At 41.5% G+C, this 14,288-nt stretch overlaps 1 protein-coding gene across 1 annotated transcript; it reads left to right on the forward strand.

Annotated features, from left to right (window-relative positions):
* Positions 1-209: 209 nt before the first annotated feature.
* ARG1 (arginase 1) lies at positions 210-13,669 on the forward strand. Its single transcript, XM_079781189.1, has 8 exons — positions 210-335; positions 4,805-4,877; positions 8,122-8,296; positions 9,881-10,040; positions 11,204-11,298; positions 11,601-11,705; positions 11,907-12,043; positions 12,649-13,669. The coding sequence occupies exons 1-8, from the start codon at positions 279-281 to the stop codon at positions 12,813-12,815; spliced, it is 969 nt and encodes a 322-aa protein (XP_079637315.1). The 5' UTR covers positions 210-278; the 3' UTR covers positions 12,816-13,669.
* Positions 13,670-14,288: the final 619 nt, after the last annotated feature.

Raw genomic sequence — 14,288 nt, forward strand, 5'->3', positions numbered from 1 at the left:
TTAACCTAGCTGACTGGTCAAATGGCTTGTGAATTGGGGACATGAATAATCTTCCTTAATTGTAGACCCAAGTTCTTCCACACATGAAGAACTTACTGGACTTCCAGTTGACTGTCATTCTCTGGTTCAGTAGGTGGAGCCAATCTTCCTTATTAGAATAAGATAAACAGATTCAGCCCAATTATAAGTGGAAAAAATATGTGCCTCCTGTCATTGAGGGTTGCAGACGTTGGTGGCTGGCTGGAGACCTCGGGTGCAGTGACCAGGAACGTCAGAGCATGAGTTCCAAGTCAAAATCCATAGGGGTCATCGGAGCTCCTTTCTCAAAGGGACAGGTGAGTAAAAAGCCTTCCTTTGAATAGCTGGGATTTATTAGACAGTTTCAGGCATTAAACTTATCAAGGTGTTATTTTCTGGTTAGTTAAGTTCCCTAAGACAACCTGGCCCTGAAGTAGTATAGCGTTTGAAGTTGTCTCACCGGTTTGCAAGATTGTATAATTAGGGTCACAAACCCAGTTATTTTTGTGGCTCCTAATCTCAGCCACAGCCAATTTTATTTGAATCTACTACCTTTCCCTCATCTTTTAAAAAGAAGATATTTTTATTTGAATGGAAATAGATTATTTCTGCATTTTAGCTTCTCATTTAGATTTCCTTGTTCTCATTGTTTTTGGTGTTACTGTGTATGTTTGTAGAGAGAAGGAATTTTAAGAAAACACATTTGTTTAGCTATGTAATGAATGCCTAGAAAAATGTCATAGAGTTCTTTTAATTTGGATAACTTACATATGATTGCTTTATGCAACTTTGTGAATGATTCCTATTCTTAAGGGCTTTAATAATTCTATACAAGTCTTAGTTCATGGACTAAGAAGAACCCTTTGTGTACCTTTCTTTGAGGGAGGAAAAAAGAAAGAAAATCGGACTGTAAGTTGGTAACATTGAAAGGACTAATGGATTTATGAAACTCCCAGATTGCCAAACATGCCAGTAACATTGTAATAAAATATTTTATTTTCCTGCCCTGGCCACACTCATTCTGATAAATATAATGAGATTGCAGACACCTTAGACTTCAACATGTATCTGTTCTTAAAAGGAAAAAAAAAAAAGCAAACAAGACAAGTGTGAATTGAAACTCCTAAAGTTTTTTGTTGTTGTTGTTTTAAATGGAGTTTTCTGAAAGTTTCTTAGAACTATTTTGCCCACCTGGGTAGTGTTTTATACTCCTCTTAGTTCTTTTTTTGCTTTTAATTTTCACCTAGGAGTGAGGATATTTTTTCCATTGATTTCTAGAGAGAGTGGAAGAGAAGGGGAGAAGAGGAGGAGGGGGAGGAGGAGGAGGTAAAGGAGGGGGAGCAGGAGGAGGAGAGACACATTGGTTGCCTCCCACTGGTGCCCTGACCAAGCCCGGGATGAGGTATGGGTGCCCTTGACAGTAATTGAACCCGAGACCCTTCAGTCCATGGGCCCACGCTCTAACCACAGAACCAAACCAGCCAGGGCACTCCTCCTAGTTTTGAACTCTTGCTTTGCACTCTGGCTTCTTATTGCAAAACCAAACAGGACAGGTCAGAGGTGAGAGACCCAAACTGCATGTGGACTGTCAGTAAATACAGACTCACTTTCCCTGGAAACCCTTCAAAGGTCTTTCCCAGAATACAGAAACATGCTGCTGACACAGAAATTGTTCTTTTAAATGCTTAATTGCAAAATTCACAATATGCTCACTTATTCTTGGGCAGGTTCTAACAAAGATAGAATTGAAAAAACTGACAAAAGAAATGGAGCAAGGGAAATGGAAGCAAGGAAGGAAGGAAGGGAGGGAGGAAGGAAAGGAGAGAGGGAGGGAGGGAGGGAGGGAAGGAGGGAGGGAGGGAGGGAGGGAGGACGGAAGCAGCATGAACATGCTCTGGTCTCTGGACCTCAGCAGAAAGCCTTAGGCTGATGATAACAGCCCCTCTAGGACAGTGGTCGGCAAACTCATTAGTCAACAGAGCCAAATATCAACAGTACAACGATTGAAATTTCTTTTGAGAGCCAAATTTTTTAAACTTAAACTTCTTCTAATGCCACTTCTTCAAAATAGACTCACCCAGGCCATGGTATTCTGTGGAAGAGCCACACTCAAGGGGCCAAAGAGCCGCATGTGGCTCGCGAGCCGCAGTTTGCCGACCACGGCCTAGGGGATATAGCCTGATGCATTTTCTGTCTTCAGTGAATTCCTTTTTCTTTTGCACGACAGCCCTTCCCCCATTAAAACGTGGCCCAGAGATAATGAAACGTAATGTCTCATTCATGATAATAAGGACACAGAGAGATACTTTTCTACACTAAGCCATAGCATAGAGGAAAAAAATGACCAACATATAAGCATCTGTCCTCACCTAAAGGAAGTAAAAGTTTGACAAACAAGCAAGGGAGAGGTTTAGAGGACAAATGGCTAGAAGTTTGAGTCTGAGAAAGGACTCTCTCTCCTATCTCACCCTCTTTCGAGGCAGTGGTTAGGTAGGAGGGAGGTAGTGGCAAAAAATGAGGTAGGTTTTATATTTATTTTACAGTTGAGTTCACTAAGGCTCAGAGAGGTTTGGAAATCTGCTCAGGGTCACATAGCCTTGAGCGTGTGATTCCAGACAGGACTGTTTCATCCCAAAGCCAGGCGAAAAGGGAATGGACTGAAGGAGGAAATGTGTCAGGCAGAGCATGTGGAGGCCCTTGCTGCCAGGGACAGGAATTGGACATCGAGGATCTGCTTGGCAGCCAGGCCAAGTCATCTGCTAATTTGAATTGGGAAGAAGTATTTGCTTGGTTTGGTGCCACAGCCCAATCCTAGGGACAACACATGTGTCTTTGGCACTTCTACTCTCTGACAACAGGAAATAACTTTATATGTAAAAACCATGTTGGAGCCCTGGCTGGTTTGGCTCAGTGGATAGAGCATCGGCCTGTGGACTGGGGGGTCCTGGGTTTGATTCCAGTCAAGGGCACATGCCCCGGTTGCAGGCTTGATCCCCATTAGGGGGCGTGCAGGAGGCAGCCAATCAATGATTCTCTCTCATCATTGATATTTCTATCTCTCTCCCTTCCTCTCTGAAATATATATATACACACACACACACATATATAAAAACATGTTGGAAGTTAGAATCAGAGAGATACATGAAAGAACTGTTTCTTTAGGGTCACTAATCTGCCAGGAGGCTGTCTTCCTGGATATAAAAACAGCAAGGCTAGAATTCTTGTTCACTGTGTTTATTAAGCAGGTCAAAAGTTGAAATACCAGGTTGGTCTTTGTGGGTTCAGCCAACTACCAGGTGATTTTCCCTGTTGCCTGCTTTGTCCCGTAGAACCCTCCCTTACTATTGTGAGGATCTGCACATGGCTGTCTCCCATGCTACCTTTAAAAAAATGCCTTTACTGGCCTGGCTGGGGTGGCCCGGTGGTTGAGTGATGAGCTATGAACCAGGTGGTCACAGTTACCAAGAGGTCACATGTAAATATTTCTCTCTTCTCCGTGTCCAGCGCAGCTAGAGAGTGGTCCAGTTCCTGAGTAGGGGAGGCTGGGGATTGAGAAAATGAAAGAAAGAGACAGACACAGAGATAGAAGGAAAAAGGTGGGGCCAAGTGGAACCACTGTCCTCTGACATGGACAGGGACAGGGACAGTGACCCTGAGCCAATACAGCATGTTTATTTTATACAGCAAAAAAACCCCCAGAAAGTTTTACTAAAAGTCAAGACAAAGGATATTATGTACATTCTTTGGTGGGCCTGAGTCATATTCATTCCTGGTGCTTGGCTGGATTTCAATAACAAAACCCACCCTCTGGCACCTGGGCTGAAGATCAAGCTGACAACACTCCTGCCTTTTGGCAAAGCGTGTTTCCAGGACGTGGCTTTGCCGAAGCCACTGGATTCAGCTGACAATAATTAAAGAAATGCCCATGTGCCTTCCCAGGCGCTCTCTACAGTCACGGTTCAAATCCTGGTCAGGGCACATGCCCGGATTTTGGGCTCGATCCCCAGAAGGGGGTGTGCAGGAGGCAGCTGATCAATGATTCTCTCTCCTATCATTGATGTTTCTCTCTCTCCCATCATTGATGTTTCTTTCTCTCCCTTTCCCTTCCTCTCTGAAATTAATAATAATTATATATATAATTATTATTGAGTAAATGCCTTTACTCAAGCTATTGTCCTGATTTACAAAGTTCCTCCAGCATCCCATTTACCGTCCTGAACTCGTGTTGCAACACAACGCTGAAATGTCATCTGCTCCACCTGTCACCCTCTGTCCCCGGCAGAGATAGGAGCATCCTGTTTAGTTGTTATGGCATCTTGTATCTACTTTGAAGAAAATCTCCAAGTGCTGTAGTTGATGTTAAATATCCAAGTCCCTTCTTAGCTTATGAGTTAATCAAAGACAAAACCCCTCTCCTTTTAATTGTAGTGTCTCCATTTATCAGAGTGCTTCTGCACAAAACAAACGTTCACTAAGTCGGTAGTGATGGGAAGAGGAGATGCAGGTTTTGGAATCCAAAGGACTGGGATAAGGTCCTAAGGCTCTGCCACTTGTTAGCTGCGTGAGGGAAGGAGCATTAGATAACCTCTCTGATTCTAGACCCTTGTATTTGACATAGGAGTAATCCAATCTACCTTGCTGTGATAATGAAATGTAAAATCCTGGTTCTGTAGGGACTCAAGAAAATCCTGTTACTGCTATTCAACTGATTAAACAATGAATTTCCTATTCTGTGCATCTGATGACCAAGATGATGTCTGAATTCCTTTCTTTTTTAATTGTTCAGCCGCGAGGAGGAGTGGAAGAAGGCCCTAAAGTACTGAGAAAGGCTGGCCTGCTTGAGAAGCTTAAAGAACAAGGTAATTTTTAGGTTGAAATGTTGCAGAAGATCGGAGAAAGACCAAGCAACGCTCAGAGAGATGGAGTTCCCCTTTATTATTCACCGGTGGATAATATGTCTTTCAGAGAAAATGTCTTTCAAATTCTGAGCAAAGCAACAAGCAGGGGTTTTCTTTTTATTCAAGAGCCAGCCCTATGTGTGCTTAGTGGTTATCTCGCTGGAAGCTTGTGGCCTTGAAAACAACACAGTTCCATTCAATTAAAAAATACACCTGGCACAAGAGCATGGGAGTATCTAGTCTCTGGCCTACAAGGTCAGACAGCTAAGTTTATCTTCCTTATTATTCACGCAGGCTAGCAAGCAAAGGTATTTTTCAGAATAAGGGACTGTCTAAAAATGGCAGAGTTGACTTTACAGAATAAGGGACTATCTAAATAGCAGAGAATTTCGAACAGTAGTTTTACAAAACAGGGATTAGCCTTCTCAGAAAGATGATCAGCCCGAATTCTTTCCTGTTCTGAAGGATGCACAGGCTCCTGCTAACACGGGGAGTGTCCGCAATGACATCTGTACCACAGAATTCAGCGCTGGCTAGAACCTTAGATGTGCACCCTATACAGAGAAGCAGCGTGTGGGAAGAATGCACAGTCAATGTTGCTTATTTCTCAGATATTTTGTCTTTCCAGCCAGACTACTTTGTAAGAGAATGTGTGTGCGTAAGAATTGGGGTTGGGCGGGTGGGAAGGGAGGTGGGGGGATTGAAAATGGAAGGCAAGGGGCAGCAGCAGAAAGTACACTACTACCAAGAGGAGCCCCGTTTGTAAGAGGAAATAAAACGGTAATAGCACCGAGTCTCGGTTTGATGCCTCCATTTTCCTTGGTGGGGGCTTGAGGCAGCAGAGAAGCTGTGGGCCCCAGGTAGGTCAAGTTTGGACTGGAAAGCGAGCACCTCGAATGAGTGAGGTGGGGAACCAGGCTCCCAGGGCATGGTTCCCTAAGGGAAGGGGCAATGGGAAGTCCTATGCAGGAAGAAGGGGCCCCCAGCCTTCCCAGCTTGAGGAGGAGGAGGAGGAAGAGAATGAAGAGGAGGGGGAGGGGGAAGAGGAGGAAAAGGAAGAGGAAAGCGGGGTAGTTGCTCAGTCTCAAGGCTCTTCCAAACCCTGTGCCACCTGGAACGGGTGAACTGGGCGGCCTGTTGTATCAACAGGCTTCCTCAGATCCCTTCCTTGTGGTAACTTCTGAAAACTGGGCCATGAGAAAGGACAGGAAATGGGATGGACCTGGGGCTTCTGAGTCAGTATCAGGTGATTGAGTTGTTTGTTCTGGGGATGTGATACCTAGAAAACTTCCAGCAGCTCGACCACGGCCCAGAGGGCTATGCCAAATTCCATCTGTCCACACTGTTGAATATTAACAGTAGGCCTTCCTGTAGATGGCTAGCTACATCCCAAACGCCTACCACAAACATCAGAAAGAGCTATTAAGTAAAAACTTTATTTCCTTCCCGTTTCTGCCTTTCTCTCCAGGCACGCCCTTGAACCCGCTGGAGCAGTTCGCTTCCCTTGGTTGCTGCAAGAACTGCTACTTATTTTCTTTAAGGGGAGGCCTAAACTCTCTGAGAATGTGCCCATAGAAATTCACTGTAATATCAGAAATAATAAGGGAGTATTAAGTTACACCACTTTTATTAATAAACATGGAGAGTATAAACAAAAAAATGCCCCAGTAATAATACTGTGTGTATGATTACTCATATTATACACACATACATATTTGCATATGTAAGCATGCAAATGAAAAATACTTTGTATCTTAAAAAGTACAGCTAAAAAAAAAAAACTAAAGCAAAAACAACAAAACAAAAAAAGTACAGCTAAAGTAAGTGTCATCTTTATATGTTAAACCTTGATAAAGTGTTGGCGAGGATATGGAGCAACTGGAACCCTCATATATTTCTGATGAGAATGCATAATGATACATAGAGCCACTGTAGAAAGATGGGCAGTTTCTTAAAGAAATGTACATTTACCCTTTGACCCAGCAAATCTACTCCAAGGTATTTACCCAAGAGAAATGAAAACGTGTTCTCACAAGGCCTTGTTTGTACTTGAAGGTATAGAGCAGCATTGTTTATAACAGCCAGACTCTGGAAACAACAGAATGCCCCCAACTGGCAAATAAACAAAGGGCACATCCATCCCATGGGATGCACTGACTGTCTCGGCTGCGCAGGGAGGGGTGTGAGGGAACTTAGGGGGCATGGAGGTATTCTAAATCTTGATTGTGCTGGTGGTTAAAAGACTGTGGATATTTCTAAAACCCACTGACTGGTAAACTGAAAAGGAATACATTTTAGTAAATAAGAATTATGCATCATAAATCTAAGAAAAGAAAGAGAGAGACCCCAGTAGACAACAGGAAGCCTGGGTAAATGAACTGGACTAGTCCGTCAGTGAACAAGCATAATTTGGTCACCTTTTATATCAGGTTAAAATCTCTTGAAGGTGTTACTGAGTCACAGATACATACAGACAGGCATGAATACAATACACAATGACTGCTTAGTTCAGAACATTGAATTGAGCCCATATCAACCTGTTACGTAAAGCTCTGCACCTTGAGGCATAATGCATGGCCTTTTAGGAAGTGCACCAAGGTCCTTAGGAACTTTGGGTTACCGTATTGAAAAAGTATGATAATAAAGTCTTTATTTCCGGGCTTGCTGAAGTGTGAGGACCGATGGTAATCACCTACTCTTACTGAATTCTGACAATAGCACTGTGAGGCAGGTACAATGGGCAGAAGAGGGAGCTGGACTGCTTCAGCAGGTGACGGATTGGATTGAAACCAAGGATTGTTAACAAAATAATGGTGTGTTTTCTTCTTTTTAAATATGGTTTCTTTACTATGAATACAATACACACTTATTGTAGAAAAGTAGAAAGCACATGAGCACAGAGACAAAGACAGCGACACCACCCACTAAATCCAAACCAGGTCACCCTGTTGTACTTATAGCCTAACCGGCAGATTCAAGCACTTACTGAGAACCCCGCATACAGCAGGCGCCGGAGTGCAGCCCGGGTGAGATGATGTCAGGCAAAAGTGGATGTGGTGTCTACCTTCACAAATTTCAGTCTGTCCAGACTCCTTCTGTGCTTATATTTTAGAAAATAGACCTATTCTGTACATTTAAAATCAGCCTGCATAGACTGTTTTGTAATCTTTATTTAGTAACCTGCAACTTTTAATTTTAACTACAGAGTGTGATGTGAAAGATTATGGGGACCTGCCCTTCGCCGATGTCCCTAATGACAGTCCATTTCAAATTGTGAAGAACCCAAGGTCCGTGGGAAAAGCCAATGAGCAGCTGGCTGGCGTGGTGGCAGAAGCCAAGAAAAATGGAAGGGTCAGCGTGGTGCTGGGTGGAGACCACAGGTACTATTTAATGAGGGGCTACGGGAGATTGGCACCAATGGCACGAAGAAGGTTTAACCAAAAACATGCGAAGAGAGAACATATGGAAGGGAAAGCACTGATCAATAGTTTACATCAAATTTTCTACTTAAAAAATATTGCTGGTTACTACTTTATTTTGGAAACACACTTAGCTCTATTTGAAGTCTTGAATTATCTTTATTACAGCAGAAAATGCATTAAATGTGAATGAATTTCAGTACAACATTCAGCAGAGGCTTACATTTCTAAATAAGCACTGAGGAAATTTACAGTCAACTTATTGCGCTTGATTACCGATCATAGGAACAACCCATTTAGGTCAACATTTAAAAGTGTTTTCCATTATAAAAGTAATAATTATAAAGCTTTTTGAAATACACATACATGTAAAAGTAAAAACAACAACAACCAGTGAGAATTTTAGTCCCCTAACAACCATTTCAACCGGAATTTCCCTCGGACATGATTTTGTTTAACAATTACGTGTGCGTGTGTGTGTGTGTGTGTGTGTGTGTGTGTGTGTGTGTGTGTGTGTGTGTGTATTATCCTGCTTTGTTCTTAATCCACAGTTGAAATTGCCTTATCTTTACTTCATGATATATAAGCATATTTTTACTGTTGCAAATTTTTCATTAAAGTGTTACATACACATATTGTCCAATATTCAAGTAATTTTCAAAATTACAAATAACGTGGCAAAGACAGTTTCTGTGCAAGAGCCTCTTTATTTCTTTAAAGACTAGTTTATTGATTTTTTTTAGAGAGAGAGGCACAATTGCTTCCACTTTGAGAATCGAGAAGTTCACGATTCTCTGAATGGTACTCAAAACATCCACACGTGGGAAGATAGGGCATTGTCTGGCCAATCCTAATCTTTTAACTTTTGTGTAAGATATTACTGAGCTGTTCCATTCAGGCACATTTTCTGGAGCTTGAAGTGCTTGATGTGAACTTGGAGGGTTCTGACCCGGCAAAGAGTGGGTCCTTAAGCGTGTGGCAGGAGAGGAGGAAGTTCAAGCAGAGGATCTGATTGAATAGAGTGAGCACCTGGGATATGCTCACGCAAGTGGATGGAAGGGCTCCTGAGTCAAGCTCTCCAATTGTAAACAACTGGGGTTTTAAGAAAAAGGGAAGGACTCTGTCATGACTCACTGGGGAGAATTAAGTATTTACCTAGAGAAATTAGAGTGCAAAAAATAAGCCTGATTCAACCCTGAAAGTGGAATAGTCTCACGCTAAGGAATTCCTTGTGTGGTAGTGTTTTTACACATTATTTAATTTTTGGTGAAACTATAATTTACAATTTTATTAGAAGCTGGTTTTGAAAAATATCACAAATGATTTAGTGATACCTTTGTGTAACTATAACTTCTTAGTAACTATTAAGTTTAAGCTCTACTTTCTCTGTTGTTACAATTGTTTAATTGGCATCTCCCATTTAAAACTATGAGCAATATCAGTTGACCTAAAGGAAAATCAAGCACGAGCATTAACTGAGTTAATAATATGATGTATGTAAGGCTATTGCAACCCTGATGCTCACACAAACTTTTTCCTCTAAAGTTTGGCGATCGGAAGCATCTCTGGCCACGCCAGGATCCACCCAGATCTCTGTGTCATTTGGGTGGATGCTCACACGGATATCAACACTCCACAGACAACCTCCAGTGGGAACTTGCATGGACAGCCTGTGTCTTTCCTCCTGAAGGAACTAAAGGGAAAGGTAAGAGGCTGGTTGGCATTTTATTCAGGAGGTGGAGGGAACTAAGAACCATTCTGACATCTTATTCTTGGTATAATCTCAAACTCTTTTCTTGGCAGCAGATAAGCAAAGGGTTGGAGGATAAAGGTGGCGAGGCTCGGTACCTCTCCCTTCCTTGATGGTTTGCAAACTGACCTTGTATCTTCCCTTTTGATTCTTAAACTACCCTTTTTTAGGTGGAGCAGAGAATAATCCTAAGCTAGTCAGCAGAGGTTCAGACATTAACCAACTCACCTAAGATCACACACCAGGCGAGGGCCAGAACTGGTCTCTTAGTGCCGACCTTTTTCTACTACGTGCCACACAGCCTCTCATGGTACCAAGTGTCCCCTCCACATCATACACCTTTTCAAAAAACGAAGTTCTTAAAATGAGGATCACAGTGGTTTATTTAACATCTTTACTGTGAGGAGCACATATCTAAACCATAAGCAGAACTGCCTCCTTGCTCCCTAGAAACTTACTTTCCAAAAGATGTAAGATGAAATTCCATATTAAGACTTAACATTGTGGCTCATAATTTTTATTGATATGCTTTTAGTATGTCAATAAAACAATGTTTATTAATATACCTGTAGCATATTGGTCTTTATGATGATACCTGGGAATGTTAGGTTTAATGCCCAGAAGTAACGTTTTCTGAAGTGACAACCGATAGGTGTATACACCTGCAAAATGTGCAGCTAGCCTACGGAAACAGCCAAGCTCGACTCCAGAACATTTGAAGAGCAACCGAAGGGTTGGGCAAGCATTTCCCTTCAGCCACTCGATCCATCTTCTGGGTTAAGTCCCCATTGAGAAAGAGAAGTAAAGAAGGGATGAAAGTAATGGAAGTACACCGACTTCCTTGCAGAAGAGTTCTGGGAAAGCAGGGCCCAATGGAAATGGTGCAGAAATGGTTCAGGTTAGGTTGGGGCCACCGGGTGAGGCTGGGTAGAGCCAGAGCAATCAGGGGGACCACCAGGGGAGGCAGGCATTCTCTTCGTCGTTTTGTATTGTCTTTTAATGATTCCTAAAAATGTATGTTCTAAATAGAAGATCTATCCAACAACTGTACTTAACTTTCAACGTAAGATTTGCTCAAGAGAAGTATACATGACCAAATGGAAAATTGCAATTTTTAGATCCCTGATGTACCAGGATTCTCCTGGGTGACACCCTGCATAACTGCCAAAGATATTGTGTATATTGGCCTGAGAGACGTGGACCCTGGGGAACAGTAAGTTTATTCCTTGATGCAATTTACCTTCATTTTTGTCCTTTTGCATGCTAGGTGCACTGGCCAAACCTATGGTAAAAAATTATTTTAAGTACCAAGTATATGTACATCCACGTATATGTATATATTCAAATGATTCTTATATTGACTTGCTGGTAAAAATATATTGATATATACATAGAGTTCACAGAACTTACATATTTTATGTATCTTAGCACATTGATCTTTTCTTAAAAGGAGACGAGAGGGCATAGAGTCAGCCTCCATGTTAGTTATAAATTACTTACTATCTTCTTTCATAGCTACCTTTTGAAAACTCTGGGTATTAAATACTTTTCAATGACTGAAGTGGACAAGCTGGGAATTGGCAAGGTGATGGAAGAAACACTCAGCTACCTACTAGGAAGGTATGATGTTTGTGTGTGCAACATAAATATTGCTAAACGAAACGGCTACTGGTACTAATCAATGTAAGTCATTAATAAAACCTTTTTGTAAAATCATGGAACTTCACTAGGTTGTTCCTTTTTACAGAGCAAGAACTATATTTATCTACTAAATAATAAGCCACCAACTTTAACCTGAATTACTTTCCCTCTTCTTAAAAGAAAGAAAAGGCCAATTCATCTGAGCTATGATGTTGATGGACTGGACCCATCTGTCACACCAGCTACTGGCACACCAGTCATCGGGGGTCTGTCTTACAGAGAAGGTCTCTACATTACAGAAGAAATTTTCAAAACAGGTAGGTATAAATCTAAGTGAATAAAGAATCAAGTGTACACATGGCCAATATATACTTACTAGAGGCCTGGTGCATGAAATTCCTGCACTGGGGAGTGGTGGTCCCTCAGCCCGGCTTGTGCCCTCTCACAGTCCAGGAGCCCCGCAATCAATTGCCCCAGAGGTAGGCCCCCCCCTCCTGGCCCAGGCTCCAGATGGATCGCAGCAGAGGGAGGCCCAGGCTACCTGCCACAGCCCGCCAGTTGGTGGCCTGGGCCTCCCTCTGCAGGATGATCATGGGGCAATGGCTGGGCCCCCAACCAATCGCATCGCACCTGCCTTGTCTGACCTGGCACCAGTGGGTGTCATAGTGTGGAGGTCTGGATGGTCATTCCACTGTTCGGTCATTTGGTCGATTTGCATATTACGCTTTTATTATTATAGATACTGCCTGGTCTGAAAATCAAGCCCCGGTTGACACTTCCACAATGCCCATTGCATGATGCAGTGACCTAAGTGGTTTCAGTTGGTTACCCCCTCTTTACACTCCTGAGTAACACTTCAGAGATACTGAATTTAAAATGTCGACTATTTAACAAATTACTTTATTTCCGTTTGTTGTTGTAGGGCTACTGTCAGGATTAGACATAATGGAAGTGAATCCATCTCTGGGGAAGACACCAGAAGAAGTAACTCGAACAGTCAACACAGCAGTAGCCATAACCTTGTCTTGTTTTGGAGTTGCTCGAGAGGGCAACCATAAGCCTATTGACTACCTTAACCCACCTAAGTAAATGTGGAAACATTATGTGAAAATCTCACAGCTTATAACTTAGCAAAGCTAATAATTTACTTAAGCTTACGGTTATCCTCTTCTAGATTTGGTGTTTCAGGAAAATGTTTTACCTGAGGAAATATTAGTACAATTAGTATGAACTGCATCAATTCCCTATTGGTGTAAAAGATTTGGAAATTCAAGTTTTTGTAAATTTAAAAAGCTTGTATTTCCCATTTTGGCAAAAGACTTATCCTTAGAAATGGAAGTACATATTAATTCCCAAATAAAAATTTGCTGGCATTAAAAATAAACACACTCCCAGAAGATAGTGGCCAGAAATATTCAAAGTGATGGAAAGCAAGAACCTACAACCAAGATTACTCTACCCAGCAAAGCTATCATTTAGAATCGAAGGACAGATAAAGAGCTTCCCAGACAAGAAAAAGCTAAAGGAGTTCATCACTACTAAACCAGTATTACATGAAATGTTAAAGTGTCTTCTTGAAGAATAAGAAGAGACAAAAATATGAACAATAAAATGGCAATAAATAGATATCTATCAACAATTCAATCTAAAAAAACAAAATAAGTTAACAAGCAGAACTGAAACAGACTCATAGATACAGAAGACATTTTGACAGTTGCCAGATGGCAGGGGAATTGGGGCAATGGGTGAAAAAGGTAAAGGGATTAAGAAGTACAAATTGGTAGTTATAGAATAGTCATAGGGATGTAAAGTACAGCATAGGGAATATAGTCATTAATATTCTAATAATGACATATGGTGTCAGAAGGGTACAAGATTTATTAGGATGATCACTTAGTAAGTTACATAATGTCTAATCACTTACTAAGTCATATGTCTAATCACTTAGTAAATTATATAATATCTAATCACTTAGTAAATTATATAATGTCTAGTCACTTAGTAAATTATATAATGTCTAACTGGGTGTACACCTAAAGCTAAACCTGAAACTAATATAATGTTGTGTGTCAACTGCAATTAAAAAAGATTAAATGGCAAAAAACACACACCTACATAGTGGGACTCCTGTTATCAGGAGGTAAAGGTACCACACTTGAAAATGGACCGTATTTCCACGTTGTTCAAAAGATGTGATTTTTAGCCAGGCCAGCATGGCTCAGTGGTTGAGCATTGACCTATGAACCAGGTCATGGTTCGATTCCCAGTCAGGGCACATGCCCAGGCTGCAGACTCGATCCCCAGTAAGGGGTGTGCAGGAGGCAGCCAATCAATGATTCTCTCATCATTGATGTCTCTATCTCTCTCCTTTCCCCTTCCTCTCTGAAATCAATAAAAATATATATTTTTAAAAAGATGTGATTTTTATAATACTCTTTATATAAGATCCTATCATGTCTACATATTTCTAAATATATGCAAAACACACACACACACACACACACACACACACACATCCTGCTTAAAACTACTATAAGGATTTTAAAAGCCACAGTGAAATCA

The sequence above is a fragment of the Cnephaeus nilssonii genome, assembly GCF_951640355.1.
Source record: "Cnephaeus nilssonii genome assembly, chromosome: 9".
Taxonomy (NCBI): Eukaryota; Metazoa; Chordata; class Mammalia; order Chiroptera; family Vespertilionidae; genus Cnephaeus; species Cnephaeus nilssonii.